General features: G+C 41.0%; 1 protein-coding gene across 1 annotated transcript in view; it reads right to left on the bottom strand.

Moving 5' to 3' along the window:
- Positions 1 to 526: 526 nt before the first annotated feature.
- Positions 527 to 27,961, bottom strand: part of SNRPC (small nuclear ribonucleoprotein polypeptide C) — a 58,818-nt gene continuing 31,383 nt past the window's right edge. The window contains exons 2-7 of the mRNA XM_007085289.3: positions 11,891 to 12,310; positions 11,511 to 11,553; positions 7,358 to 7,466; positions 5,252 to 5,341; positions 3,637 to 3,741; positions 527 to 874 (exon numbers count right to left, since the gene is read on the bottom strand). Of these exons, the coding sequence (XP_007085351.1) occupies positions 750 to 874; positions 3,637 to 3,741; positions 5,252 to 5,341; positions 7,358 to 7,466; positions 11,511 to 11,553; positions 11,891 to 11,898 (480 nt within the window). The 5' untranslated portion in view covers positions 11,899 to 12,310 and the 3' untranslated portion in view covers positions 527 to 749. The remainder of the gene's footprint in view (positions 875 to 3,636; positions 3,742 to 5,251; positions 5,342 to 7,357; positions 7,467 to 11,510; positions 11,554 to 11,890; positions 12,311 to 27,961) is intronic.

Raw genomic sequence — 27,961 nt, 5'->3', positions numbered from 1 at the left:
TAGTAGCCCAGTGATATAACAAATGATATTCTGTAGACAACTTCTGTACCATGGAAATCTGCAGAATTTTACCATGGCTATTAGAAAGTTTTCTGATTATTGAAACCCGTGAAAAAGAGGAACTAAGAGAAACGAGAAGCTGAGGTTAAGGCCCTTCTTGCCATCTTTAGCTGACATGCACACACTGAAAAGTCTTTTTCCCTACTTCAGCAGAAGACTTAAAATTTTCCACTTACTACCCCAAATGCTGTTCATGTGAAAAAGTAACCAATTGTGCTATTTATTATTTTAATCAACAAAAAGCTCTACAAGTGTTAGATTTACCAAATCTTGCACATGAAAACTTTACTAAATAAAGGCAGGGTGTCCAAAGGGACTCACTCCATAGCTAAGGGGGAAAAATGTCATGCAGAAGAGGGCATGCTAAAGAGAGAATGAGTTAGAGAAATACAACTGGAATACTCATCTCTTTTATGATGCACAAGGAATACAGAGGGGAGAAAAAAGGGAACACATTTTTAACTAAAACAGTTGACAATTTTATTTTCACATTTCACGATACAAATGGAAATTGCTTTTTTTTTTTTTTTGTCCCACTACTCCCTTGCAAAAACTATTCTCTGTTTGATAGGAAGGGGGAGCAAGTCTTCCTTGTCATGCTGTTAGAAAACACCCAGAGTCACAGCACCATGATCTCCTGGTGAAGAACAAGTAATATAAAATGGATATAAACAGGTTCCTGTCTCTCCTTATCTGTCTGGTCGAGTCATTCCTGGCCGAGTGGGTACCATCATGGGACGGGCGGGAGGTCTCATCATTGGGGGCCCAGGCATCATTGGCATGTGGCCTCCCATAGGCGGCCTCATTCCAGGAGCTGCAGGACAAAACAAAGAAAAGGAAAAAAGAGAGTCAGAAACTACTACTTATGAGAGAGCTTAATGGGACTTCAATTAAAGACAAAAAGTAGCCCCCCTGCAAAATGCTGGAAGAAAGACATACTTGACAGAAGAAATGCAACAAATTCATCACATCTGTAAATTACTTAGACATTCTCAAACAAAGAACAAAGGTCAACACAAGAATCATATGGGAATCATGATCTAATGATAGTAAGGGGGAACTATTAATAGAGTGCTTTCCAGAAACCACTAGGGACACTAGTTCCCTAAATTGACCTTTTCTCACTCAGGGAAATTCACAACTAAGTCACATGTTACCCAGTCAGCTCTCTTAATCAGTTCTATCCACCATATAACCAGGAGCTATTTCATGAATGTACACAGGCACAGAGGACAATCTTACCACTAAGCGTTTGTTCGGAGTTGTAGGAAAGGTGAGCAGGAGGCCCATGCTGAGAACCTGTTAGTAACCATACTTCACTCAAGTCAAGAAAAACAGGCAATAATGTGATTTACAACAATTAGCGCACACACACAAATCTAATTTTTCTAATGCATTTTAGAAACTGTTAAGGACTTTTTTGAAGTGTCCCATCAATACACCAGCCAAATAAATGAGCCAGGGAAGGGAGGGCAAGCAGAGGTGGGGGTTGGGGAGGAGTACAGGCAGCTTCACAGAATTGGCAATATTCTACTTCCTCAGCTGAGTGGTGGGTTCACGGGTATTCATTTTATTATTATGCCTCATGATTTTCATGTTATAGATCTTCTCTTCAAATATAAAAATTTACCTAACTCCTTACTAAACCATTTTGATTAAAGGTTTGTAATAGTTCAAGAGAAAACTATATTCAAAGCCGAATACAGCCTTATCACAAAAAGTAAAACACAAGTATATGCAAAGACACAAAATTCAACAGGTACAAATGTTTCTAAGATCAATTTCAAAAGGAACAGAAAATAATACTAAACTTCTAAGGATCTTATTAAAAACCCCAACATAACATAACCTATATTCAGCATTTCCTAGAAGAAACTCATCTAGACCAAAGACTGAAAATGAGGCACCTGAAAACTTGTTTACTTTGGTCTCCACAGTACATTTACTTTCAATCAGTTGCCAACACTGGCAACTAAGAAGTCTAATTACTAGTAAGTCTAGATACCCTTTTTCAACTTTTTGTTATGGAAATATTCACACAGACACAAGAATGAAAAGAGTATAATGGACATCCATGTACCCATCATCCAGCTTCCATCATTATTCACCGATGGCCATCGTTCTATCTTATGCCAACCCGTTCTTATCCTTGCCCACCCTGAACTAATTATTTTAATTCAAATCCCACAGTATTATTTTATCCTGGTGAAAACAACAAAATACTCAGGAGAACTGGCAACACCAAGCCTGCATTCTCAAATGTCAACTGCAGGCTGAAGCTAAGTTCTAGAAGCCTTATCTTTAGGTGTGTCATGCATTCCCAGTTCGCTATATCCCTAAACCCTCTAGGAATTTGAATTTGTGACCTTGATTTAAGAATGTAAAAGAAGGGATGCCTGGGTGGCTCAGGTCATGATCTCAGGGTAGCAAAACAGAGCTCCAGGCTGGGCATGGAGCCTGCTTAAGATTCTCTCTCCCTCTTCCTCTGCCTCTCCTCCACATGCAGAGTGCACATAGGCTCGCTCTCACTCTCAAAAAAGAGGGGGGAAAAAAAAAGAATGCAAAAGACATCATCTAAATCACTTTGTTTTGGCTTCGTAAGGAACTCTTACCTATACTCTACTCCTATCATTCTAAATGATACCCGTAGCAAGCACAGTGAATGCTTCTAGCTAAAAAGCTACTCTATCTAATACCTCTGCACCTTGTCTTACCAGTTGAGTTGTAGGCTTATGTCTATTGTATTTATTCTTATTATAGAATTTAACTTCTGCAAGTCAATAAAAATGAGTATATAAAAAAGAACTGTTTCCATGCAAACTATGTGGATATTTAGAAAAACAATTATCCCAAATCCTCACAAATTTGATAGGTCAGAGAATTATAAAAGATTGGAACTAGATGGCCTCACAAGGTTTCTAACCTTGAAAGAAATAGAAACTAAAGTTGGGAAAGAATGCATTATAGGTATGGTTTATCGGTTTAGGCAAGAAATATATGGTGCTCCAATCAGCAGACTCGTTTTCAAAGCAAAGGCCCTGACCAGGTATCAGAAAAATCTGCAAATTAGTATATATTTATGTTTATGTTAAAATACAATGTTTGAGGTGGGTTTTTCCCCCCTTCCTGAATAAACGACTAACTACAGGGCTAAGGCTTTTTTCATACACTAATTTGGCCTAGTTAACTAAAGATTGAATCAGCAACAAGAGGTAGCACCGCTCCAGATCAAAACTGAAAAAAGTAGCAGTACAATTATTTACCTACCTTATCCCCTTTGGAAAACCTCAACTACCTTTCTCTTCATTATAAATGACCACAAGTCAGGAGGAGGCAAGGAAACAGGAGGGAGGGAGAAGGAAAAAAAGGCAGCCTTATTCCGTTTTTAGTAGCACAAGGCCTTTGGATATCATTCAATTATACTGCTAAAACACATATTTATTTTTCTTTATCATTACGGATTCACCAAGTATAGTTTACTGCAATAATACATTTAGACAATGTATTAAGAATTCCATTTAAATGGAGAACTAAAACACAATGAAGCATCCTAAAAGGAAAGAGATTCAAACTTACCAGGTCCCACTGGCATCATCCCAGGAGGAGGAGGGCCCATCATTGGCATCATGGGAGGGCCCCCCATATGGGGTGCTGGCATCATACCAGGGCGAGGAGGACCCGCTGGAATAACGAATGGGGGCTGAGTTTAAGATATGCTTGCATATTAACATTTCCTCTTCTATGAAACTAGTAGGGCCTCATGGCCCAGCCCAAGTTCTAGAATAATAGACTTCTTATGGTTTCTTTTATAACAGTAGATCCACAAAAATCAATATGCCACAAAACTTTATGACTAAAAAACAAGGACAATACTGCCTAGACAGAAGTATAAAATGAAGTCAGCACAGGTTAAAAAAAATTCCAGAAGTTAAAATATTTTTTTAAAGGGTATTATGCCTTCTGTAGAGTTGCTGACAAATTTAAGCCACAAGTACGTAATTTCAGATCTGTTTTTAAGAAAATCAAAACCTCTGGGGCGCCTGGGTAGCTCAGGCGATTAAATGTCCAACTTTGGTTCAGGTCATGATCTCAGAGTTGGGGAGTTCGAGCCCCACATTGACTCTACTGTCAGCACAGAGCCTGCCTCGTATCCTCTGTATCCCTCTCTTTCTGGCCTCTTCCTTGCTCTCTCTCAAAAATAAACATTAAATTTTTTTTTAAAATATATATCTTCTTTTACTTAAAAAAAATCAAAAATTTTAAAAGATTTTTTGGAAATACACAGACGAGTATGCAGAGATATTCCTGACAGCATCATTTACAACAGTTTGGAATAACTTAAATGTCCCACAATAAGAAAATGGTGAGGTTAATTATGGCACATTCATACTACAGATTATTCTACTATTAAAAATAATGGGGTTGGGTGCCAGCCAGCCAAGATACAGAATAAGACAGACAGGTAACCTGACAGTTGCTGTGACCCAAGGCCTGACCAGCCCCAGGATGGTGGAAGCCCAAGAAAGGTTTGGTGGGCCATTAGTTGTCTACCTGCATTAGTGTGCAATTATAAACAGCCCACTTCTGTTCATATCCGTGGCTACTTACAGGACTGATTTTAGGTTTCTGAATTCAATTTCAATCCTAAGCCCTTCCAGGAGAGCCACGGAACTTATGGCCTAGTTATCACCTTCTGTCATTTAGAAACAAAAACCTTCTCGGAGAAGAGAGGCCTTTGATTCACCCCACTTTCAACTGTCCAATTCTTGGTTTTCCCAAGATGTATATATTTGTGTTAGGTGGGTTAGGAGATAGGAAGAAATGCTGAAGAGTTGATCCACTACACTTTAATCCTTCAGTGTTGGGTTCAGAGCAATAAATAATTTAATGTACTCATCAATACCTCTTCATATATTAGCTCATCTAATCACAGGTACATTCTGACCTTTCCACTGAATCAATTGTCTTGAACCCGCTTGGGATGTCATAAATACAATATCCTAGTAATAATGCAATCAGGAGGTAACTCTGCAGACATTTCAGAAATTATACCACTGATGTTTTCTTTTACTGTCTATGTATTCATTCAACGGGCACTCAAAAGCCAACTGTAAAATAATCCAACAAAATCAAAGGATAATCTGCACCCCCTTAAATTATAGCTGTTAAGATAAAAACTCCAAAAACTTACGGAGACTAGGGGGAGGTGGAATCATCGCCCCTGCAGGAGGAGGAGCAGAGAATGGAGTAGGAGGAATCTTTCCTTGCTGAAATGCAGCAGCTTTGGAGAAAAAAAACACACACTAATAAGAACTCAACAACCCATTTACGAAAATATCCCTTTTCTTTCATTTCACAATGATTTCACTCTAAAAAGTATTCATTTAAGATTACTACATCATGGCCTCTACAGTTTTTAAATCAACTGTAAGTACTTACCAGCAAAAATTACAATTAACTGGTTTACTGCTTTGGGTTTTTTAACCTATATTTATTTAGTCAACATTGCTATGGCTGAATTAACTATGAGAGCCTGGAGTGGAGACCTCTTACCTACCAATGTCTTACCAAAGAGAGGCAATCATCTTTAATCTGTAGATGTGGTTTACAACCAATTTGAACCATTCAGTTTTGTTTGAAAAATGTTGGGGGCGCACCTGGGTGGCTCAGTAGGTTAACCATCTGACTCTTGGTTTTGGCTCAGGTCATGATCTCACAGTTTCATGAATTCAAGCCCCACATCCGGCTCTGCGCTGACAGCATGGAGCCTGCTTGGGATTCTCTGTCTCCTCTATTTCTGACCCTCCCCCACTTGTGCTCTCTTAAAATAAATAAACTTAAAAAAAAAAAAAAAAGTGCGATACCTGCCCAAAGGTCAGGCTTTACAGAACTGTCATTATGGTTTATCAGTTTTGAAATTAATGTACTGAGCTAAGAGACATGAATGAGAAACCAAAGATTTGTTTTTTTAAATTTTTTTTTTTTAACGTTTATTTATTTTTGAGACAGAGAGAGACAGAGCATGAACGGGGTAGGGGCAGAGAGATGGAGACACAAAGAATCCGAAACAGGCTCCAGGCTCTGAGCTGTCAGCACAGAGCCTGACGCGGGGCTCGAACTCATGGGACCGTGAGATCATGACCTGAGCCAAAGTCGGCCGCTTAACCGACTGAGCCACCCAGGCACCCCGAGAAACCAAAGATTTTAAAGAGCCCACCCTGAAGGAGGATATGATCTTAAAAAATGTCCAATACAATCAACTTTTTTCTTTCTGACAATATGAGGCACAAATGAAAAGAAATTGAAGATCATTTATTTGGGCTTTACAAAAAGTCACAAATAGGGGCGCCTGAGTGGCTCAGTCGGTTGGGTGTCCGACTTCAGCTCAGGTCATGATCTCACAGTCCATGAGTTCAAGCCCCGCGTCGGGCTCTGTGCTGACAGCTCAGAGCCTGGAGCCTGTTTCGGATTCTGTGTCTCCCTCTCGCTCTGACCTTCCCCCATTCATGCTCTGTCTCTCTCTGTCTCAAAAATGAATAGACGTTAAAAAAAAAAAAGTCACAAATAAATACTTAAATATATACTCATAGTTAACCATACTGGAATTAAAATTAAAAATACGCTGGGGCGCCTGAGTGGCTCAGTGGGTTAAGCGTCCGACTCTTGATTTTGGCTCAGGTCATGATCCCATGGTTCATGAGATCAAGCCCTGTGTCAGGCTCCAGGCTCACTTCTTGTGTCTTGAACTCAATTAACCTAAACAAAAATTTCCCTAATTAAACAAAAAGAGTATGGCATGTCCAACAGAGGTCCAAAACATACCCAGATTATTGTGTCACATCAGCTTCCTTTTTGAGCAGTTGTCTTTGTCAGGATTACAAGACTAAGAAACCCAGGGTCTCTCAGAGTCTTTGAAGGTTAACTATAAACCCACCTCTCACCTTTTCCTATTACAAAAGGAAAATAGTTCTAAAACCTATGATCACTACAAGAAAGATTTCACATAAATTGGCTATAAAATCTGGTCCGTGTCAATAAAGAATCATTAGGCAATTCATTCTTCTCTGCCCCGCTTCCCAATGTAATCAATACCTGATTGCTCTAACCTCAACAATTAATATTAATGTGTTCCTATATCCCCTGAGAAACTAATGACCTTCTAATTCTTTCATTCAACACACCAGAATGTTCCTATTTATCACTCAGAATGAGTTGCTTCTGTGCAAAACAACAGAGAGACAGGGATGAGAAAGAATGGGACCATTCTCCCGCATCAGAACAAGAGACCGAAACATACTTGTTTTGTCGATCAGGCTCTGCGCTTGCTCTTCCATCCATTTCTGATAGTAGTCTTTCACATTCTCTTTGTGTTTCCTACCACTGCAGTGTGTCTTTCTCACAGATGGCTGTAAAACAAAAAGGTCAGATCAGCCGTAGAAACAAGTTTCCCAAACTAGAAATTTTATAAAGCCTTTCCTTTATGTAAGTAGCCTGGCTACCTCTATACGCTTAAGCTGGGTGCTAAAGCATTATTTATAAACATTATCCAATAACACACTGTGGTAATTTATCTACTATATTATCTAAACCAGAGGTCCGCAAACTATGGCCCACGGGCCGGCCACCTGATTTTGTAAAACAAATTAGTGGAACACCGCCACATCCGTTTGTGTATGTACTATTTTTTCCCCTACAAAGCAGAATTGAGTTTTACTATTTTTTTTTCCCTACAAAGTCATCACAACAAAAACTATATGGTCCACAAACTTAAAATAATTACAATGTGGCACTTTAAGGAAAAGTTTGCAAACTCCTGATCTAGAACATAATGCCATTTTATTTTACTTTATTTTTTTTTAACGTTTATTTATTTTTGAGACAGAGAGACACAGAGCATGAATGGGGGAGGGCCAGAGAGAGGGAGACACAGAATCTGAAACAGGCTCCGGGCTCTGAGCTGTCAGCACAGGGGCCCGATGTGGGGCTCGAACTCACGGACCGCGAGATCATGACCTGAGCCGAAGTTGGCGCTCAACCGACTGAGCCACCCAGGCGCCCCCATAATGCCATTTTAATGCCCTTTCTTAAAAAAAATTTCTTTTAATGTTTATCTATTTTTGAGACAGAGAGAGACAGAACACGAACAGGGAGGGTCAGAGAGAGAGGGAGACAACAGAATCCGAGGCAGGCTCCAGGCTCTGAGCTGTCAGCACAGAGCCTGATGCGGGGCTTGAACTCATGGATTGTGAGATCATGACCTGAGCCGAAGTCGGATGCTTAACCGACTGAGCCACCAGGCGCCCCTTTAGTGACCTTTCTTAGGTCATTCTATAGCAAAATAATATAGTCCACATACATCTAAATTATACTGTTTATAAGAATATCTTCTTTTAAATGACTATGGGTCTAGAATACAGACTATGTGAATCACATACAAACTTTTGCCTCTAGCCCACTAATCCTTTTGTTCTTTAAGACCTTTACCAAGGTAAAACTGATATAAGATAAACTCCACACAGTTATAACCATATGTTTAAGTTAACATTTATTTAACACCTACCTCTTACGAGACACCATGCTGTGTAATTTACAAGCAGTATCTCAATCATGTTATAATCACATGTTCATGGTACAATGGAATATTAATCAGAAAGAACCAATCACTGATACAATATGGACAAATCTCAAAAGCATGCTCAGCAAAAAAAAAAAAAAAAAAAAGAGAAACACAGAATATATACTATAAAATTCCATTCATATCAAGTTTTAAAACCAGTAACACTGATCTTTCATAATAAAAACCAGATCAGTCGGGGCCAAGGGTACAGGGTACTGACTGCAAAAAAACACAAAGGAATTTTCTGGGGTGATGGAATGTTCTATTATCTCAATGCACACAGCAAACTGTTAAGTATTTGCCAAGTCATCACACTGTACACTTAAAACATATGCATTTAATCTAACATAAAGTATAACTCAATAAAACTGATTTAAAAATCACAAGGTTGGGGGCGCCTGGATGGCTCAGTTGGTTACGCGTCCAACTTTGGCTCAGGTCATGATCTCGCAGTCCGTGGGTTCCAGCCCCGCATCAGGCCCTGCACTGACATCACGGAGCCTGCTTCAGATTCTGTGTCTCCCCCTCCTTGTCTCTCTCTGTCCCCGCCCTGCTAGCGCACTGCCTCTCTCTCAAGAATAAGTAAACTTTGGGGCCCCTGGGTGGCTCAGTAGGTTGAGCGTCCGACTTCGGCTCAGTCATCATCTCACAGCTCGTGGTTTCAGCCCCGCATCAGACTCTGTGCAGACAGCTCAGAGCCTGGACCCTGCTTCAGATTCTGTGTCTCCGTCTCTGTCTCTGCCCTTCCCCCACTCGTGCTCTGTTTCTGTCTCTCAAAAATAAACAGTAAAAAAATTTTTTTAATTAAAAAAATTGTAATTTAATTTAAAAAAATTTTTTAAAAAGCCATTTCTGATTACAGCCTCATTAATGCGAATTTTTATGGTACATAATCAAATGTGTCAACACTTGGAAGATTTGTGTAACTGAGTGAACCAATATTCCAATATTCATTTTCCATATGACCAGAGCATGTTACAAAATCCTTTCTGGTAAAAGATTCACTCAAAGTGCAAGACAGACCAACAAGTTTTGATGTAGCAGAGTGTTAAAAGTCTAATATGGTTTAAGTTTCCACACTACAGCTAACCATGTGTTGAGTCTGGGTGTAGTATTAAAAGTATTTAAAGTATTAAAGAATATCCACAATTATCTAAAAAGGCTAGTAAGGTACTCCTCTTTTTTTTCAACTCCTTATCCACGGGAGGCTGGATTTTTCATATAATTGAACCAAAACAAAGTGCAACAAGTTTAATCCAGAACATAAGAATCCAGTGGTCTTCCATTAAGTCAGACATTACAGAGGTTTGCAAAAAGGTTATAGCAATGCCATTCTTCACACTAATTTTTTTTAAATAGCTACGTTCCACTTTTATTTTGCTGTTATTATTTTATATGTAGGCTCCATGTCCAGTGCAGAGCCCAACGCAGGGTTTGAACTCACTACCCTTACATCAAGACCTAAGCTGAGATCAAGAGTCAGTCGCTTAACTGACTGAGCCACCGAGGAGCTCCTATTTTTCATTTTAAAAGGTTATTTGCATCACAGATAAAAAGTTTGTTATTGTTACTTTCAAATCAATTGGTATTTTTAAAATTGTAGGTTTTAATTTCAAACACAGCAAATATTAATAGTTAATATAAGCCCTGTAACTTTTTTTTTTAATTTTTTTTTGAGAGAGAGAGAGAGACAGAGTGCAAACAAGGGAAAGGCAGAGAGAGAGGGAGACACAGTATCTGAAGCAGGCTCCAGGCTCCGAGCTGTCAGCACAGAGCCCTATGTGGGGCTCGAACCCATGAACTGTGAGATCATGACCTGAGCTGAAGTCAGATGCTTAACAGACTGAGCCACCCAAGTACCCCTTAAGAACTTTTTAAGAATTTTTTTTTAATTGGTAATTTTTGGGGCGCCTGGGTGGCTCAGTTGGTTGGGCGTTCGACCTTGGTTCAGGTCATGGTCTCATAGTTCTGTCAGTTTGAGCCCCGTGTCCAGCTCTGTGCTGACAGCTCAGAGCCTGGAGCCTGCTTCGGATTCTACGTCTCCCTCTCTCTGCCCCTCCCCCACTCATGCTTTTTCCTCTCTCTCTCTCTCAAAAATAAACATTAAAATAATAATAATAATAATAATAAAAGAACTCAGTAATTTTCAAGAGTGTAAAAGGACCACGAGACAAAAAATGTTTGAGAGCTGCTGGCATAGAAACCCTAAAGTTATACTGCCTAGGCTCTTCTTCCAGCTCTGTACAACTTACTGGTTTAGTAACATCCAGTCAGTCATTAATCCATACTCTGCCTCAGTTTCCTCCTCTGTAAAATGGAGATAATGCTAACCATATAGGCTTATCATGAGCATTAAACAACATGATACAGGTAAAGCATCTGGAACACTGCCTGACACACAGTAAATATTCAATCTTAGTTATTATTTGTTAAGCAGTTTTTAATTAAATAGAAGTACAGCACTCAGGTTGTAAATTTGGGCATTTCTTTCCAGTTTAATCAATAAAATGTCTGAATGCCTTGTCAGAATCAAATATTTGAACTTCAGGACACGTTCCTGCAATTTTTACTTGTCATGTAAATTTTTTGCACCTTCAATTCTGCTACAGCTTTATTACTTTGGGTCTCAACTCAAAACACTAACTGCTGGAAGGCCAATCATTTCAAATTACGAAACCAGTTACAGGAAGGATGCAGGAAAAGAAACCCAGGTTATTTTTTCCAAGCAGGAGCACTTAAAGCTCAACAGCATGAAAAGCACACATTTATACCCCCCCAAAATCTGATCTTTCACATACAAGGTGTTTTGAAACTGAAAAGAAACACTACTTACAGAGTCATGGGTGAGGTATGTGTCGCAGTAGTCACAATAAAACCTGGAAAGGGGTAGAAGATAGAGAAAAAGACGACAACCAGTTAACAGATGCCCATCCACGTGGGCAGTTCAACGAAGGTAAAATATAAAAAGACCTATGCACGATCCAAAGACGTCAATCTAAGCGACCTGACACAAACCAGGCTTTTCTGTTGCGTCGCGCGGGGTCGACCTACACACACCGAAAGACGACAGTATCCAGAACTCCCGGGCTTCCTCCCCCACACGCCCTCGCTTCCCGGGAAACTTCAAGAGCTAGAATCCGCTCTGCACTCCCCTTCCTGGGCCACAATGGCGACCGTGACCGCGAACACCCCCAGATTCGAGCCCCCACTCACTTAGGCATGTTGCTTTCCAGACCGTTGGCCACTCCGTCCCGCGCCACCCGGAAGTGACGCACACAACAAGCGCCGACGCCGCGGAACCGATGAGTCAAACGCGACTCCGGGAACCCTACCCAGCCGTCCAATCCGCCGCCGCGCTGCGCTGCGACCGCCTTACCCGCTGCGGCCGGTCGAGGGGCGGGGCTTTTCTCTTCATCCCGTCACTTACAGCTAGGCGGGAAGGGGTGCTCGAAGGGTCCCTGCGAGGTTCAATCCACGCTCATGTAATCCTGATTCTTGATGCTTCCCGGAAGCATGGTATTCATTCTTTGGACGACTTTCTAAGAATCGCCTGCTATGTGCCAGGCCCTGCTATAAATGCTGAGAGAAGACAGCAGTGAACGAAACAAATGTCCTGCCCTCGTGGAGTAGGCCCTAGGAGTTGGGGGAGACAAATAATAAAGTCAATATGTAGTAGGTTAGATGGAGTTGAGTAGAGGAGGAGTGGGAGTTGGGGAGTGATGCAAGGAAGGGAGAATTTCAACTTTAAATAAGACAGCTTGCTGAGAAGGTGACAACTGTGAAATAATGGGTTTCCTAAAGCAATAAGCTTGGTGCAAGCGATTTTACATGGCGTCTCTTTTTTAAGTCTCATTAACCCTAGGAAATGATAGAACCCCCAGTTTCTTTTTTCTTTTTTTTTTTTAATTTTTTTTAACGTTTATTTATTTTTGAGACAGAGAGAGACAGAGCATGAACGGGGGAGGGTCAGAGAGAGAGGGAGACACAGAATCGGAAGCAAGCTCCAGGCTCTGAGCCATCAGCATAGAGCCCGACTCTGGGCTTGAACTCACGGACCCCGTGAGATCGCGACCTGAGCCGAAGTCGGCCGCTTAACCGACTGAGCCACCCAGGCGCCCCCAGAACCCCCAGTTTCAAGTCCCATCTCCCGCTTCCTAGCCTTGCTGCTTGAGAAAGTTATCTAATCTTTCTGAGCCTCATTTTCCTCGACTGGAAAATAATGGGTAATAATTCTTACTTGTGGGGCTTAAGGAACGATTAAATGTGAAAATGCTTGTAAAGTGTTTAGGGCAATATCTGTACATACTAAGTCCTCCACATATGGCAGTTATGTTTTTACATAAGAGGATATTGATAGAAGTATCTTGTCCACAGATCTAACCTGTTCTAGCGACAGGGCCAAACTTTCAGCCTGGTCAATCAGACTCCCAAATGGCCTGACCGCTCAGAAAAGGGGAATAAATGTTGGGAATGGAGAGGTAGAGCTTTTGATTCTACTGTTCCATATTCTCTGGTGGTGGAGTTGCAACCAAAATAATAATAATTGCTACCTTATTTGAATGTTGACTATGTCCTAGGTGCTTTGAATGCATTAATTTATTTGATCTATTCAATAATCCTATTGTTCACATTTCAAATGGGGACACTGAGCTTCAACAAGGTTAAGTGTACCATAAAGATGATTTCCTCTCTTAAAAGTTAACTGCAGGATGAAATTATCAGGCTTTCACTACTCTAAGAGTGGTAAATGTTAGCATTATTGACGGTGGAACAATTGGGTATTACGTATCTCCTGCTAGGATGCTAACATTAAATAGACATAGTCAACTGTGACCTATTCTTACCAAAAGTGTTCCACTTAGATCCAATGAAGTTCTAGGATAGACAAGAGGATCAAGCTAAAGAAAGCAAAAGGCAGCAAACAACCAGAAGGTGGGAGAGTCTCTGGGACAAAGGGCCCCTTTCCTTCACCAAGTCAAGAAAAGATGTCATTCTAGATTAAAATGTTTTTAACAGACATAACAATCAGATGTAGTATACGGTTCAGGGTTAGATCCTGGTTTGAACAAACTAGCTCTAAAAGATATTTTAAAGAAAATATCTGGGCCTTAATATTGCAGTTCTAGAAACCCACCTTTGTGTAGACACCCTGAGTTGATTCTTTTCAATTTTTTTTTTTTACATTTATTTATTTTTGAGAGACAGAGAGAGACAGAGCACAAGCAGGGGAGGGTCAGAGAGAGGATGAGACACAGAATCCAAAGCAGGCTCTGGGCTCTGAGCTATCAGCACAGAGCCCAATACAGGACTTGAAGTCACCAACAGCTAGATCATGACCTGAGCCAAAGTCGGATGCTTAACCAACTGAGCCGCCCAGGCACCCCGAGTTGATTCTTTTTGGAGGAGAGAGATTTGTCCACTACATCTTGGTTTTTTCCCCCCTAACTTCCCTCTGTGCTGATCTTGCACCTGCTTTACCTTCAAATTCATTCCTCACCCTTCCCTCACCCTTTTCAGTATGGTGGTGGTGGGGGGGGGTAGTATGATACCTCAAAGGCTGGGAATCTTGGATTCCTGTGCTGGTTGCCTTCTAGGCTGAGTTGCTGGGCACCATCTAAGGGAGGCCTGGAAATGGAGAGATTGAAGAAAAAGGCAGAGTACCCCCAATCTCAGGCTGTCTCTGCCGACCTACCTGGCTCCAACTTCCAGCAGTTCCAGGCCTTGGGCTCTGGTAACAAGATGTCCTTCTTCTGTCCCTCCAGCGTGAGGGCAGCACTAATTTCTTGCTCCTCTCTGAGCTACTTCACTTTTCTCTTTCCACTTTTTATCTCTGCCAACACTTCTTATAAGCCAATTCTCTGATTTAAATTCCCTCTGTTTTAAAGACTTAGAGTGGTCTCTGTTTTCCAGGACTCAAAGCATGACCTTACTTCCAAGTTCCAAACGGTATCTCCCCTGAATCTGGTCTATGGGCCTTAATATCTGTAAAGCAGTGCTTTTCACACTTCCTCTAGTGTCCCAAGCAACTGGAGGGTTCATTTATCACCCTTATTCCCCCAGGTATAGGGTGAGAATCCCAAGTGCCTACCTGAGCTTGAAATGCCCTTGAACTGTTGTATGATATGTTAAAAGCTCACAATTTGCAATCTACTTTATAAATAACATATTTATATTTTTTTATTTATCTTAAGGTATTTTAACACTTAAAATGTATTTTATTTATTTATTTTTGAATAAGTAATCAGTACACATGGTGGAAAATTAGAGAAGGACAAAAGTATGTTCCCACACATACACACCCTTACCAGTTTCTTGCATATCCTTCCAGAGATAGACCACGTACATGCAAACATAAACATAACATTTCCTGATTCTATTTCCCAATACTGCATAGTATTTTATTGTATAGATGTACCTCAATATTAACCATTCTGCTATTGATGAACGCTTAAATTGTTTCCTGTCTTTTGCTATAATAATGATGCTGAAATACACAGTTAATTGGCATATAGATTTGTAGAGTGGATTTCTAGAACTAGAATTAATATGTTAGAGTTTTGCATCTGTAAGTTTGAAAAATATTGTAAAATTTCTCTCTGTTATGATTGCATTTAAGAGTGCTTTTTCATCTTTTCAATCTAATAGGTTAAAAGTGTCATTGTGTTATAATTTTTATTTCTCTTATAAAGTTGAGCATTTTTCTTCATATGTTTAAGATGCTTAAAGAATCAGGGCGCCTGGCTGGCTCAGTCAGTGGAGCATGTTACTCTCAATCTTGAGATTGTGAATTCAAGCCCCATGTTGGGTATAGAGATTACTTAAAAATAAAAAATCTTAAAAAAAAAAAAAGGTCTTAAGAAATCTACAGAGCCCTCCATTTAGATTGCTTTTTCATGTCCTTTGCCCTTTCGCCTAGGGTTAGCCTCATCCTTTTTTTTTTTTTTTTTATTCATAGAGAACTCCTTAGATATTAGCAAAATTAGCATTATTATAATATGAGTTGCAAATATTTTCCATTTGTTAATTGTCTGGCCTTATTTTGGGTGGTTTTTGTCATGAAAAAAAACTTTTAATTTGTATTTCAGTTAAACTTATTAATCTGTTCTTTTACAGTTTCCAGGTTTTATGTCATACTTCCCCTTTCTGAAATTGTTTTAATTCCATGATATTTTTTCTTGTTCTTTTATTATGTCATTTTTTCAGGTTTGTATCTTTTTATCTATCTGGCATTTTTTTGGTTGTTTTTAATTTTCTTTCTTTTTCTTTTTCTTAATTTTGAGAGAGAGAGAGAGAGAGAGAGAGAGAGCACGAGCAGGGGAGGGACAGAGAGAGAGGAAGAGAGAGAATCCCAAGCAGGTTCTGTCAGAGTGGAGCCTGACCTGGGACTCAAGCCCACGAACTGTGAGATCATGACCTGAGCTGAAATCAAGAGTCAGATGCTGAACCAACTGAGCCTCCCAGACACCCCTATCTGGAATTTGTTTAAAATTTTTTTTTAATATTTATTTTTTGAGAGAGAGAGAGACAGAGACAGATTGTGAGCAGGGGAGCGGCAGAGAGTGAAGGAGACACAGAATCCGAAGCAGGCTCCAGGCTCTGAGCTGTCAGCACAGAGCCCTATGTGGGGCTCAAACTCATGGAACATGAGATCATGACCTGAGCTGAAGTTGGATGCTTAACCAACTGAACCACCCAGGCACCCCTGGAATTTGTTTTAAAGTGTGAAACAGGGATCTAACCTAATTTTTCTTTTCATAAACAGGAAGCCAATTATCCCAGCACCAGTTATTGAATAATTTGTTATTTTTTCTTTCTTTTTTTTAACATTTATTTATTTTTGAGACAGAGAGAGACAGAGCATGAACAGGGGAGGGTCAGAGAGAGAGGGAGACACAGAATCCGAAACAGGCTCCAGGCTCTGAGCAGTCAGCACAGAGCCTGATGCGGGGCTTGAACTCACGGACCGTGAGATCATGACCTGAGCCGAAGTCGGACGCTTAACCGACTGAGCCACCCAGGCGCCCCTGTTATTTTTTCTACTAATTTGAAATGCTACTTTTATCATGTACTAAATTCTTCTATAAATACTATTTCATTTCTGGGCTTTTGGGTTGTTCCTTTGGTTGGTCTATTAATGTGCCCCTACCAACTGTCTTAATTGTTACAGTTCATATTTTATCTATAGTTATTTTACCTTTTTTAATGTTTATTCATTTTTGAGAAAGAGAGAGAGAAAGAGAATGAGTGGGGGAGGGGCAGAGAGAGACGGAGACACAGAAACCAAAGCAGGCTCCAGGCTCTGAGCTACCAGCACAGAGCCTGATGTGGGGCTCAAAGTCACGAAGTGTGAGGTCATGAGCTGAACCGAAGTCAGACGCTTAACTGACTGAGCCGCCCAGGTGCCCCTATAGTTATTTTAATATAAAAATATTTTTCAATTACCCAATTAAATTACTAAAGTTTAACCCTTCCAAAAAAAAAAAAATTCCCAGCATTGACTCATATGTTACATTTGTCATGTGGTTTGACACATCCCCTGGTACCCTGTGGTACATCCCTGTAGGATAAAGTTGCCAGCTAAATACATGATGGCCAGTTAAATTTGAATTTCAGATAAACAATGGATAATTTTCAGTTGAAGTATGTCCCATGAATTTTTTTCCTGTATTTGAAAACCCTACTACAGGTTACTCTATTAAAAAATAATTATCTTAGGGGCACCTGGCCAGCTCAGTCAGTAGAGCATGCGATTCTTGATATCAGGGTGGTGAGTTCAAGCCCTACATTGGGTGTAGAGATTACTTAAAAAATAAAATTTTTGGGGGGCACCTGGGTGGCTCAGTCGGCTGAGCGTCCGACTTCGGCTCAGGTCATGATCTCGCAGTACGTGAGTTCGAGCCCCACATCGGGCTCTGTGCCGACGGCTCAGAGCCTAGAGCCTGCTTCAGATTCTGTGTTTCCCTCTCTCTCTGCCCCTTCCCCACTAATGCTCCGTCTCTCAAAAATGAATAAACGTTAACAAATTTAAAAAAATAAATAAAATCTTTTTAAAAAAAGAATCATTATCTTAGTTATATGTGACAAAACCAACTTAAACTAGCATTGGCAAATAGTTACCTATAAAGGCCCAGAAATCAGGGACATCTTAGGGTATATTTATCTCCAGGTGTGGTCTTAAAAAATGTTACTTGGTTTCTTTCTCCCCATCTCTCATCTCATCTCTGCTTGACTGCTTCTCTTTGCACATTGGCTTCATCCTCCCATGTTGCAGCCTGGGTTCCTCCATGCAACCAGGTAAGACAGCCTCAAATATCTCCAAAATTCCATTCTTCTAGCACCAAAATCCAGGGAGGGGTCTGAATGGCCAGGCTTGAGTCAAGAGTCTTCCTTGGGTAGGGATGGGTGGAAACTTGTAATAACAGTCCCATTGAAACCTCAAGGGGTGAGGCAGGAGTATCCAAGAGTTGGGTTGGGGGGTGGGGTACTGTTTTCAAGGAAGAAGTACAGAAAAGCATCGTGGACAAGAAATAGTGTGTACAGCTGCCACCGTGGGTCATACCTAACCCAGTTTGGAAGTAACCAGCTTAACATGGTAATTTCCATTGGAACCACCAGAGGACTTGAGTCCTTAGTGCCTTTGTAACCTATACCTCCCTCCACCTCTCTCTCTCTCATCTTTCCCCTGTGCTAAGGCACTGAAAGTAATATTCAGTTATTTAATATTTATTCAATAAATGCTTGCTGACCACTGGGCTGGTGTTCAGGTCAGTGTTGGCCACCATCAACGGGAAAATGAAGAATGTGCTGTGCCCACCATCGAGTTTAGTGTACGTGGTAGGCATTTAAACAAATAACTGTATAGCCTTATATGGTAAGAACTATGATAAGACAACTTCATCAAAAAGAATCACCATGTAGTAGTAACAAACAACTACTAGAGCCAAAATGCCTGTGTTTGAATCCCAGGACCATAAACTATTGCTTGGACCTTAGGGAAGTTGCTTAACCTCTTCCTGGCTTAGCTCCCTCATCTGTAAAAGGGAGACAATAATAATACCTACGTCATGTGATCATGGTTGTAAGGACTGCATAAGATAATTCTTATAAATCACCTAGCACATGGTTAGGCATGCAGTAAATGGTGAATAATGTTTGCATCGTCAGTAATAAGAATCACTTCTAAAAACCCAGCTCTCTTGAATTCCACACACATCCGGGAATCCTTCCAGGCCTCTTCAGGGTCACACAAGGGATGAGCTCTGGAACTCAGAGTCATTTCCCCTCTCCCTTCCAATAAGAGGCTTCAGCCCCACTTTGCAGCCATCAGTGGCTGCTGACTCTTCTATCTACTAGGCACCTTTCGGAAGCCACAATTCTTATTCCCTTCACATACCTCGGGGCCCTGAAAGGCGGAGTAGAAGCTGAATCCCAGAGATGTACTTGTCTCTGCACTCTGACCCGTACTTCCAGCTCAGAGAGGGCTGATCTGTTGATAGATGCCTCTCTGGGGAGGGTCATACAACTATGGCTTTATCCCCTACCTTTTCTTTCTGAACTGAGACCTCACTGCCATAAAGTAGATTCAGAAGGCGAAAACTTGATCTTTCTATTTGGAAACAACAGCAGGACATAGGGCACCAGCTTTAGAAGCTCACACCAGGTCTTCCAGGTGGTATAAACATAGCTATGGCTGAGAACTCATGACCATGGCTGGTGAGAAAGGGAGATCCTCCTGAGGACTTCACCCAATCTTTAGCCCACTCTACCCTGCAAGCGAAATCAACTGAGAGGCGACCTAGCTGCTTCTTTGCAAGGCCTGGAAATAGGTCTTTGCCACCCAGCCTGGGCAACCCTAGGACCTCAGGTGCCCATTTGGCACCTTCAGGATAGCAGCATACCTCATCCATTTTTGTCTGGCTGGGTGGGGAGAAAATGATTCTTCGTTAGTTCTGCCGTGATTGTCTTGCCTCCCTCACAGTAGACAGAGGGTTCACTGCTGGGAACAGAAAAGACCAAAACTCCAAGGTCTGGGGGACAAGTTCTTTTTATGAAACTCTTTATTAATCTAGGGCAGTTGCATCAACAGGTCATGGTAGCAGGAAGAAGCCTGTTCAAGCACAATCAACAAGGCAGAACAGGTTTGGCAGGGTGGTTTCGAGTAACTCTTTACTGAAAAGGAGCAATTACTCATTCTTGAAATGTCTTCTCTTAGATGTATTTTCTCTTTGAGCCCATTTTATTAGCACGGGAAGCTTTCAGCCAGACTCTAGGGGTGCCAAGTCGGAAAGCTGGAAATAGAAACTTAAGTGGCTTTTTTGTTGCTTAATACTTTCGTAGGAGCTGAGCTCATGGTTTGGAATGGTGTGCACAAGCACGAGTGTATGCACACGCGCGGACACGTCATTCTGCCATTCTGCTGCCCCAGGGCATGGTGTCTGGAGTGACTGGCTGTCACTGGAGAAAAGGGAAACACGTTTATTAAGCTCCAGTTCGTGTTGGCACTGGACAGTGTGCTTTCATTATGTTATCTGATGGGATTTGATTTTGAGGGGTTTTTTAACTGATGAGGAAACTGAGACCCAAAGAGGTGACACAATCTGAACAAAATCGCATAGTTAATACACGGCAAAGACAGGAGCCCAAATTATCAGATTCCAGAGCTTACATTCATTCTTTCCATTGAACACACTGCCTGTATATATGAGACTTTTGAAATCTTGGCCTGAGTGTAACCTGCTCCCTGTAACTCTCTCACTGCAGTTGATGAGCCTGAGTTTTTCAAATAAGTAAGCACCAATGAGTAGCAAGGCGTTCCACATACAAGGGACAGCTCCATGAGAAGTTAAATCTCATTGTATGCAATTTATTCTTCAATAAACGTGACTTTAAAAAAAATGTTGGGTATAGGGACACCTGGGTGGCTTAGTTGGTTAAACATCCAACTCTCGGTTTCAGCTCAGGTCATGATCTGACGATTTCATGAATTCAAGCCCCACATTGGGCTCCATGCTGACAGTGTGGAACCTGCTTAGGATTCTCTCTCTCCTTCTCTCTCTGCCCTTCCCCCACTCACGCTGTTTCTGTCTCTCTCATAATAAATAAATAAACTTTAAAAGAAGAAAAAAGATGTTGGGTATAAAATGCACCTAGAAAACAATAATAAAATGATCATCAACTCAATTAAAAAGTACAAACGAGGGGCACCTGGCTGGCTCAATGAGTAGAGCATGTGACTCTTGATCATGGGGTCATGAGTGCAAAGCCCACATGGGGCATAGAACTCACTTGAAAAGTGATAACAATAAAATATAAATCTTTAAAAACATACAACTGAAAAGGAAATATAGATGTCCATTAAAGATCTGAAAGGATACTCATCCTCACTTATAATATTATCAAGCCAAACTAAAAGTCACTGAGATTTATTTATTGCTTATTGGATTGGTAAAGATCCAAAAGATTGATAACATGTAGGTTAGCCATAAGTGTGGGAAAATAGGGGCTTTCATACATTACCGGCATTGGGATAATTCCTATTAAGGGCAATTTGGTCACGTCTATCAAAACTCCATGTGTATATACCCTTTGACTCAGCAACTTTACTTCTACGAATTTATTTTACAGTCACAGTTGCAGGTATGCAAAATGATGTACATACGAGGTTTTTCACTGAAGCAATGCTTGAAAGAAAGAGCAAAAACCTGAAAAGTTAAATGTCCGTCAATAAAGGCCTGGATGAATAAATCAGCACGGGAAGCTTTCAGCCAGACTCTTAGGGGTGCCAAGTTGGAAAGCTGGAAATGGAAACATTAAGTGGCTTTTGTGTGGCTTAATACTTTAGTAGGAGCTGAGCTCGTGGCTTGGAACGGTGTGCACAAGCACGAGCGTACGGACACGCGCGTGCACGTCATTCTGCCATTCTGCTGCCCCATCCGTGCAATGGAATACTATGCAGGCGTAGAAAAGAATGAAAAATACTTTTATGTACTGATATGGAAAACACTCCAACGCATATCACTGATCGAAAAAAGCAAGATGAGAGACGCCTGGGTGGCTTAGTTCATTAAGCGTCCCCCTTCAGCTCAGGTCATGATCTCGACCTGCATGTGGAGCCTGCCTGGGATTCTCTCTCTCCCACTCTCTCTGCCCCTCCCCCACTCACGATTTTTCTCTCTCTCTCTCAAAAATAAATGAACTTAAAAAAAGAGAAAAGCAAGAGGCAGAACAATGTACACAGTAGATACCATTTATATAACAAAGAAGGGAGATACTCCATATGTATAATATCTTATAAATGCTTCCAAAATCTCTTAAAGGATACGCAAGAAAACCAATAACAGGGGTTATCTGTTGTGGAAGGTAAAGATGGGAGGGATATATTTCACTGTGTACCTTTTCAAAATTTTGATGTTTACACTTCATGAGTTTTTAAAATTATGGTTGCCTTTAAAGTAAGGAAAGAAAAGAAAAACACTGAGGCACTGGGGCATACCACATGAGCTGGCTGCACTGTGGGACCGTGTCCCCAATCTATGCTCTACAGCCTGCCTTCTTGAACAGACGGACTCTTCGTTGAATGACTCAAATACCATGCAGCCTCCTAAACTGACACCCTTGAACCCACTCCCCCCAAATCCTTGTGATCGTGGGAAGGAGTGCGGCGGCTTTGTTAGGTGTTCTCAGATTGCAAGTGATTCACCCTGGTTGATGACTCTAATCTAAGCTCCATCGACAACATGTGAGGCTTATTCCACTTGAAAAAGCGACTTTTAGTCCCGAGATTTTAGTCCTAAGAACCCAACGCTCTCGTTCCTTATCTCTTAGATGTCCTTTAAAATGTTTCATTTGCTCACCAGAAAAAGTCTGTTTGGCTCTTGGCCTTCTGAGTTTAAAGGAGAAAAATTTGCTGGGGCGCCTGGGTGGCTCAGTCGGTTAGACGTCTGGGGGCACCTGGGTGGCTCAGTCAGTTAAGCGTCTGACTTCGGCTCAGGTCATGATCTCACAGTTTGTGAGTTCAAGCCCCGCGTCACACTCTGCTGTCAGCTTGCTCAGAGCCTGGAGTCGGCTTCAGATTCTGTCTCCCTTTCTCTCTGCCCCTCCCCCGCCCACACTCTGTCTCTTTCAAAAATAAATAAACATTAAAAAAATTATAAAAAATAAAAAAATAAACGTCTGACTTAGGCTCAGGTCATGATCTCCAGCTTCCTAAGTTTGAGCTCCGCATCAGACTCTGCACTGACAGCTCAGAGCCTGGAGCCTGCTTTGGATTCTGTGTCTCCTTCTCTCTCTATGTCCTTCCCCTACTTGTGCTCTGTCTCTCTCCCTTTCTCTCTCAAAAGTAAATATTTTAAAAAGTCTTTTTAAAGATTAAAAAAAGAGGAAGAAAAATTTGTTCATTTGATTCCAGCATTAATGTAAAGTACTTGAGATCCACAACCTGGAGGCAGGAAAACATTTCTTTGGATATAGAAAGCAAATAGCCACTTAAAAGTTTGACAAATTAGGGATGCCTAGGTGGCTCATTCGGTTAACCATCGAACTCTTGGTCAGCTCAGGTCATGGTCTCAGGGTTCATGAGTTCGAGCCCCACATTGGGCTCTGTGCTAACGAGGTGCAGAGCCCGCTTAGGATTCTCTCTCTCTCTCTCTCTCTCTCTCTCTCTCTCCCTCTCTCTCCCCCCCCGCCCCTCTCCCAATTGTGCTCTAAATCTTTCTCTCTCTCTCAAAAAAATAAACTTTTAAAAAATTTAAAAAAATAAAAGTTTGATAAATTAGCTTTGTCAGAATTGAAAACTTCTGCTAATGACAAGACATAGTTAAGAAAACGAATAGGAGGGGCATCTGGGTGGCTAGGTCAGTTAAGTGTCTGACTTCAGCTCAGGTCATGATCTCATGGTTGTGAGTTTGAGCCCCACATCGGGCTCTGCAATGGAAGTGTGGAGCCTGCTTGGGATTCTGCCTCTCTCCTCTCTCTCTGCCCCTCCCCTCGAGCTTTCTCTCTCTCTCTCCAAATAAATAATAAAAACTTAAACAAAAGAATAGGAAAGGGACGCCTGGGTGCTCAGTCAGTTGAGCATTCGACTCTTGATTTTGGCTCAGGTCATGATCCTAGGGTCTTGGGATTGGGATTCTCTCTCTCTCTCTCTCTCTGTCCCTCTGTCCCTCTCACCCACTCGCACTTGTTCTCTCACTGAAATTTAAAAAAACTGGCGCCACCTGGGTGGCTCAGTCAGTTGAGTGTCAGACTTTGGCTCGGTCATGATCTCATGTTGTGGGTTTGAGCCCCATGTCCAGCTTTGCACTGACAATGTGGAGCCTGCTTCGGATCCTTTGTCTCCCTCTCTCTCTGCCCCTCCTCCCCTCACACTCTCTCCCTCTCAAAAATGCATAAACATTAAAAAATTAAGTTAAATTAAATTTAAAAAAGAAAATGGAATGGAAAACCATAGACTGAAACAATATATATTCATGAAACATTTATTTCACAAATGACTTGCACCCAAAATGTATTTTTAAAGACCAATAAGAAAATGACCTCAAAATATTTAATGAGCAAAAGACTTGGGCATTCACAAAAGAAAATATACAAAAGACCAATGAACCCATGAAAAAGTGCTCAAAAGTGTTATGCATTAGGGAAATGTACAAATTATAATCACAGTGAGATACCATCCCAAACTCACTATAATGGCTAAAATTAAAAAGACTGAAAATACCAAATGTTGGCAAAAGTGGATTAACTAGGATACTCCTCTGTTGCTAGCAGGAGTGAAAAATGGTACGACTGCTTTGGGAAAATGTTTGGCAGCTTCCTATAAAGTTAAATACCCGATGACTCAAGAATTTCACTCCTGAGCAATTACTTCAAGCTAAATGAACAGTATGTCTTTGCAAAGACTTGTACAAAAATGTTCAAAGATGTTATTTTCCATAATAACCTCAGGCTGGAAACAACCCAAATGGGCATCCCAGAATGGTTAAACAGATTTGTACAATAGAAAATTAGTCAACGGTAAAGAGGAACAAACTACAGATATACACAGCAGTGTGAATGAACTTTGTAGATACAAACGTTATGTGGAACCAAGAATGCCAGACATAAAAGAGTTCAGTGTTTTCAATTATATAAGGACCTAGAACAGGTAAATCTAATTTATGGTGGAATAAAATGAAAAAATTGGTTGCATCTGGGGGTGTCAAATTGCTGAGGCAATGAAAATGGTGAAAATATTCTATATTTTGGTAGGGATGTGAGTCTCATCAATGAAGGCATTTGTCAAAAGTCATCAAATTATGCCTTAAAAGGTGTGCATCTCGGGACACCTGGGTGGCTTAGTCAGTTAATCGTCCAACTTGGTTTGGCTCAGGTTATGATTTCATGGTCATGAGACTGAGTCCTGAGTTGGGCTCCACACTTGGCTTGGAGCTTGCTTGGGATTCTTTCTCTCTTTCTCTCTGCCTTCTACCCCTGGCTTGTGTTCTCTTTCTCTCTCTCTCTCTCTCTCTCTCTGTCTCTCTCTGTCTCTCTCTCTCAAAATAAATAAACTTAAAAAATTTAATACTTATTTTTGAGAGATGGGGGAGGGAGGGACAGAGAGAGAGAAGGAGACACAGAATCTGAAGCGGGCTCCAGGCTCTGAACTGTCAGCACAGAGCCCAACACAGTGCTCGAACCCACGAACCACAAGATCTTGACCTGAGCCGAAGTTGGACACTCAAAACCAACTGAGTCATCCAGGTGCCCATAAATAAGAAAACTTTTTAAAAAATGTGTGAATCTCACTATCCATCCTCCTTCCCCCCAAATCTGTAAATAAATATTGACCTATACTTGGTAGATTAGGCTTGAGTAGATGAGAAAATACACTGAAGGTAATGGCAGCCAATTTTCTCACAGTTCAAAAAAGGGAATTACAAAAAGAGGGAATATGCCATGTGATGTTGGATTAGAATTAGAGGTATCAGTAGGAACTTGTGGTTTTACACAGATTTCCTGGCTTTGTCCACTGAGAGAGCCTAGAGAAGCAATGACATACCACTGACAATGGGCATCTTGGTTTCTAAATGCCATTCTCCAAAAAGGGGAACCAGGGTTTCTTGGAGAACAGATTTGGCAAAGAAAGAATGAGATGAACCTGAAATCTCTTCTTGTGCCAGAAAGTAGGAAAGTAAGTGCTCAACGAACACTGGGGTTATATCAAAAGAACACAGGAGCCAGCCTGAAGGGGCTCCCGGTGGCCAAATCTGGGATGATCTGAGCATCAAAAATAAATAATGATGTTACCGGATTATAACCTATGGAATCAAATAAGAATCCACAAGTCTATTCTGATATAAATTTAAAAAATGAGTAAGTAATGGAAAATAAAGAGATCTTCCTTAGAACAGAATCCTATCTGCTAATATAGAAGGAATGACAGAGTTAGAAAATCATCATGGATATGGAAACTTGAGGGTTAATGTGTGATAAGGAAAATTCTCAAAGTATCTCTTCCCAAATTACTTTTTAGCTATCTAGGGGAAAATAATAAGTTTACAGTGGAGAGTTCTGGCAGCCTCCACCACAACCAAGTGATCAAAATAAACATTATTAATATTGGAACAGACCAACATCATGTACCTCCTGCAATCATATTATATTCCTGTCAAAATGCATAATCTGAATTCAAGGTTGAGGGAACATCAGCCAAACAAAAAATGAGTGATGTTCTGCAAATAAAAGGCTCTACTTTTCAAAAATGTCAAGGTCAAGAAAGACAAAGTAAGGCGGAGGAGTTGTTTCAGGTTAGAGGAAACTAAACATTCAAGACAACCGAATAAATGCAAAGTATAATTCTGAACTGGACATTCAATTGAGAACCAAAATAGGTATAATGGATACTATCTGGGCAAATATTTTTAATATAGGACTGTATTAGTTTCCTATGACTGCTGTCACAAGTTACCACAAATTTGGTACATTATAATAAGGCACATTTATTATCTGACAGTTCTGAAGACCAGAAATCTGAAATCAGTTTCACTGGGCTGAAATCAAGGTGTTGGCAGTTGTGTTCCCTTGGTAGGGGTAAAGCATGCAATGTCCCCAACTTACTTTTGAATAAATCACAAATGGGGCAAGATATAAACAATTAAGGAATCTGGGTGAAAGGTGTACAGGAGCTCCACAATTTGAACTATTTTTGGAACTCATCTGTAAGTTTGATTATGTTAAAAAAATTTTTTTAAATGCTTATTTTTGAAGGAGAGAGAGAGACAGAGTGTGAGCAGGGGAGGAGCAGAGAGAGTGGGAGACACAGAATCTGAAGCAGGCTCCAGGCTCTGAGCTGTCAGCACAGAATCTAACGCGGGGCTCAAACCCACCGAGCGGTGAGATCATGACCTGGGCCGAAGTCAGATGCTTAACTGACTGAGCCACCCAGGCACCCCTGATTACGTTATAATTTAATGGTACCAATAGAATAACTAGTAGGGATCATAGAAGCAGGGCTATAAGACTAAAGTTTCATGACAGTTCTAAGGTCACTGGGATAGATTCCTAATCAGAGGCAGGAAAATGGGTTCGATACTTCCTTGCATTTGTATGGTGTTTGTTTTTTGAATTATTTCACAGCAAGGCCTGATTTGATCTTTGTAATAACCTTGTGGGATTAGAAGGGCAGGTATATTTTTTAAATGTTTATTTTGAGAGAGAGAGAGAATGAGAGAGAGAGAGAGAGAGAGAGAGAGAGAGAGAGAATTGCAAACAGACTCCATGCTCACTGTAGAGCCCAACACGGGGCTTCATCTCACGACCGTGAGATCATGACCTGAGCCAAAATAGATGCTCAACCGACCGAGCCACCCAGGTGCTCCAGAAGAGCAGATATCCTATTCCCAATGGACAAATGAAAAACTGAGTCACTTAAGATCCACATGAGGTTAGTGGCAGACTTAGAAATGAGAGTAACTCCTGACATGCTGTGCTAATTGTAAGAAAGTGGTTAAGAGTGGCTGAAGTCAGACAGACCTGCACTCAAATCCTGGCTACAACTTTTCCAGTTGTCTTACTGAAGGTAGGCAGGTTATGCAAATCAAACCTGAAATGTCAGCAGCTTGGCACAACCAATCTAATGTTTTTTTATTGTTCCCATTACAGTGAAACGTAGGCCAGTTGGTTCCCTTGAGAGGCTCTCCTCCAGGCAGTTATTCAGGGATCTAGGATCTGTCCTTGGGAGGGAGGATGGGGTGAGGTAGTCCTTGGCTTCCAGCTGTGTGGATAAGGAAGAGAAAGTAGAAGTGTGGG

The sequence above is a fragment of the Panthera tigris genome, chromosome B2 (assembly GCF_018350195.1).
Source record: "Panthera tigris isolate Pti1 chromosome B2, P.tigris_Pti1_mat1.1, whole genome shotgun sequence".
NCBI lineage: Eukaryota > Metazoa > Chordata > Mammalia > Carnivora > Felidae > Panthera > Panthera tigris.
The sequence above is the reverse complement of the archived record's forward strand: the minus strand, read 5'-3'. Positions and strand labels throughout refer to the sequence as shown.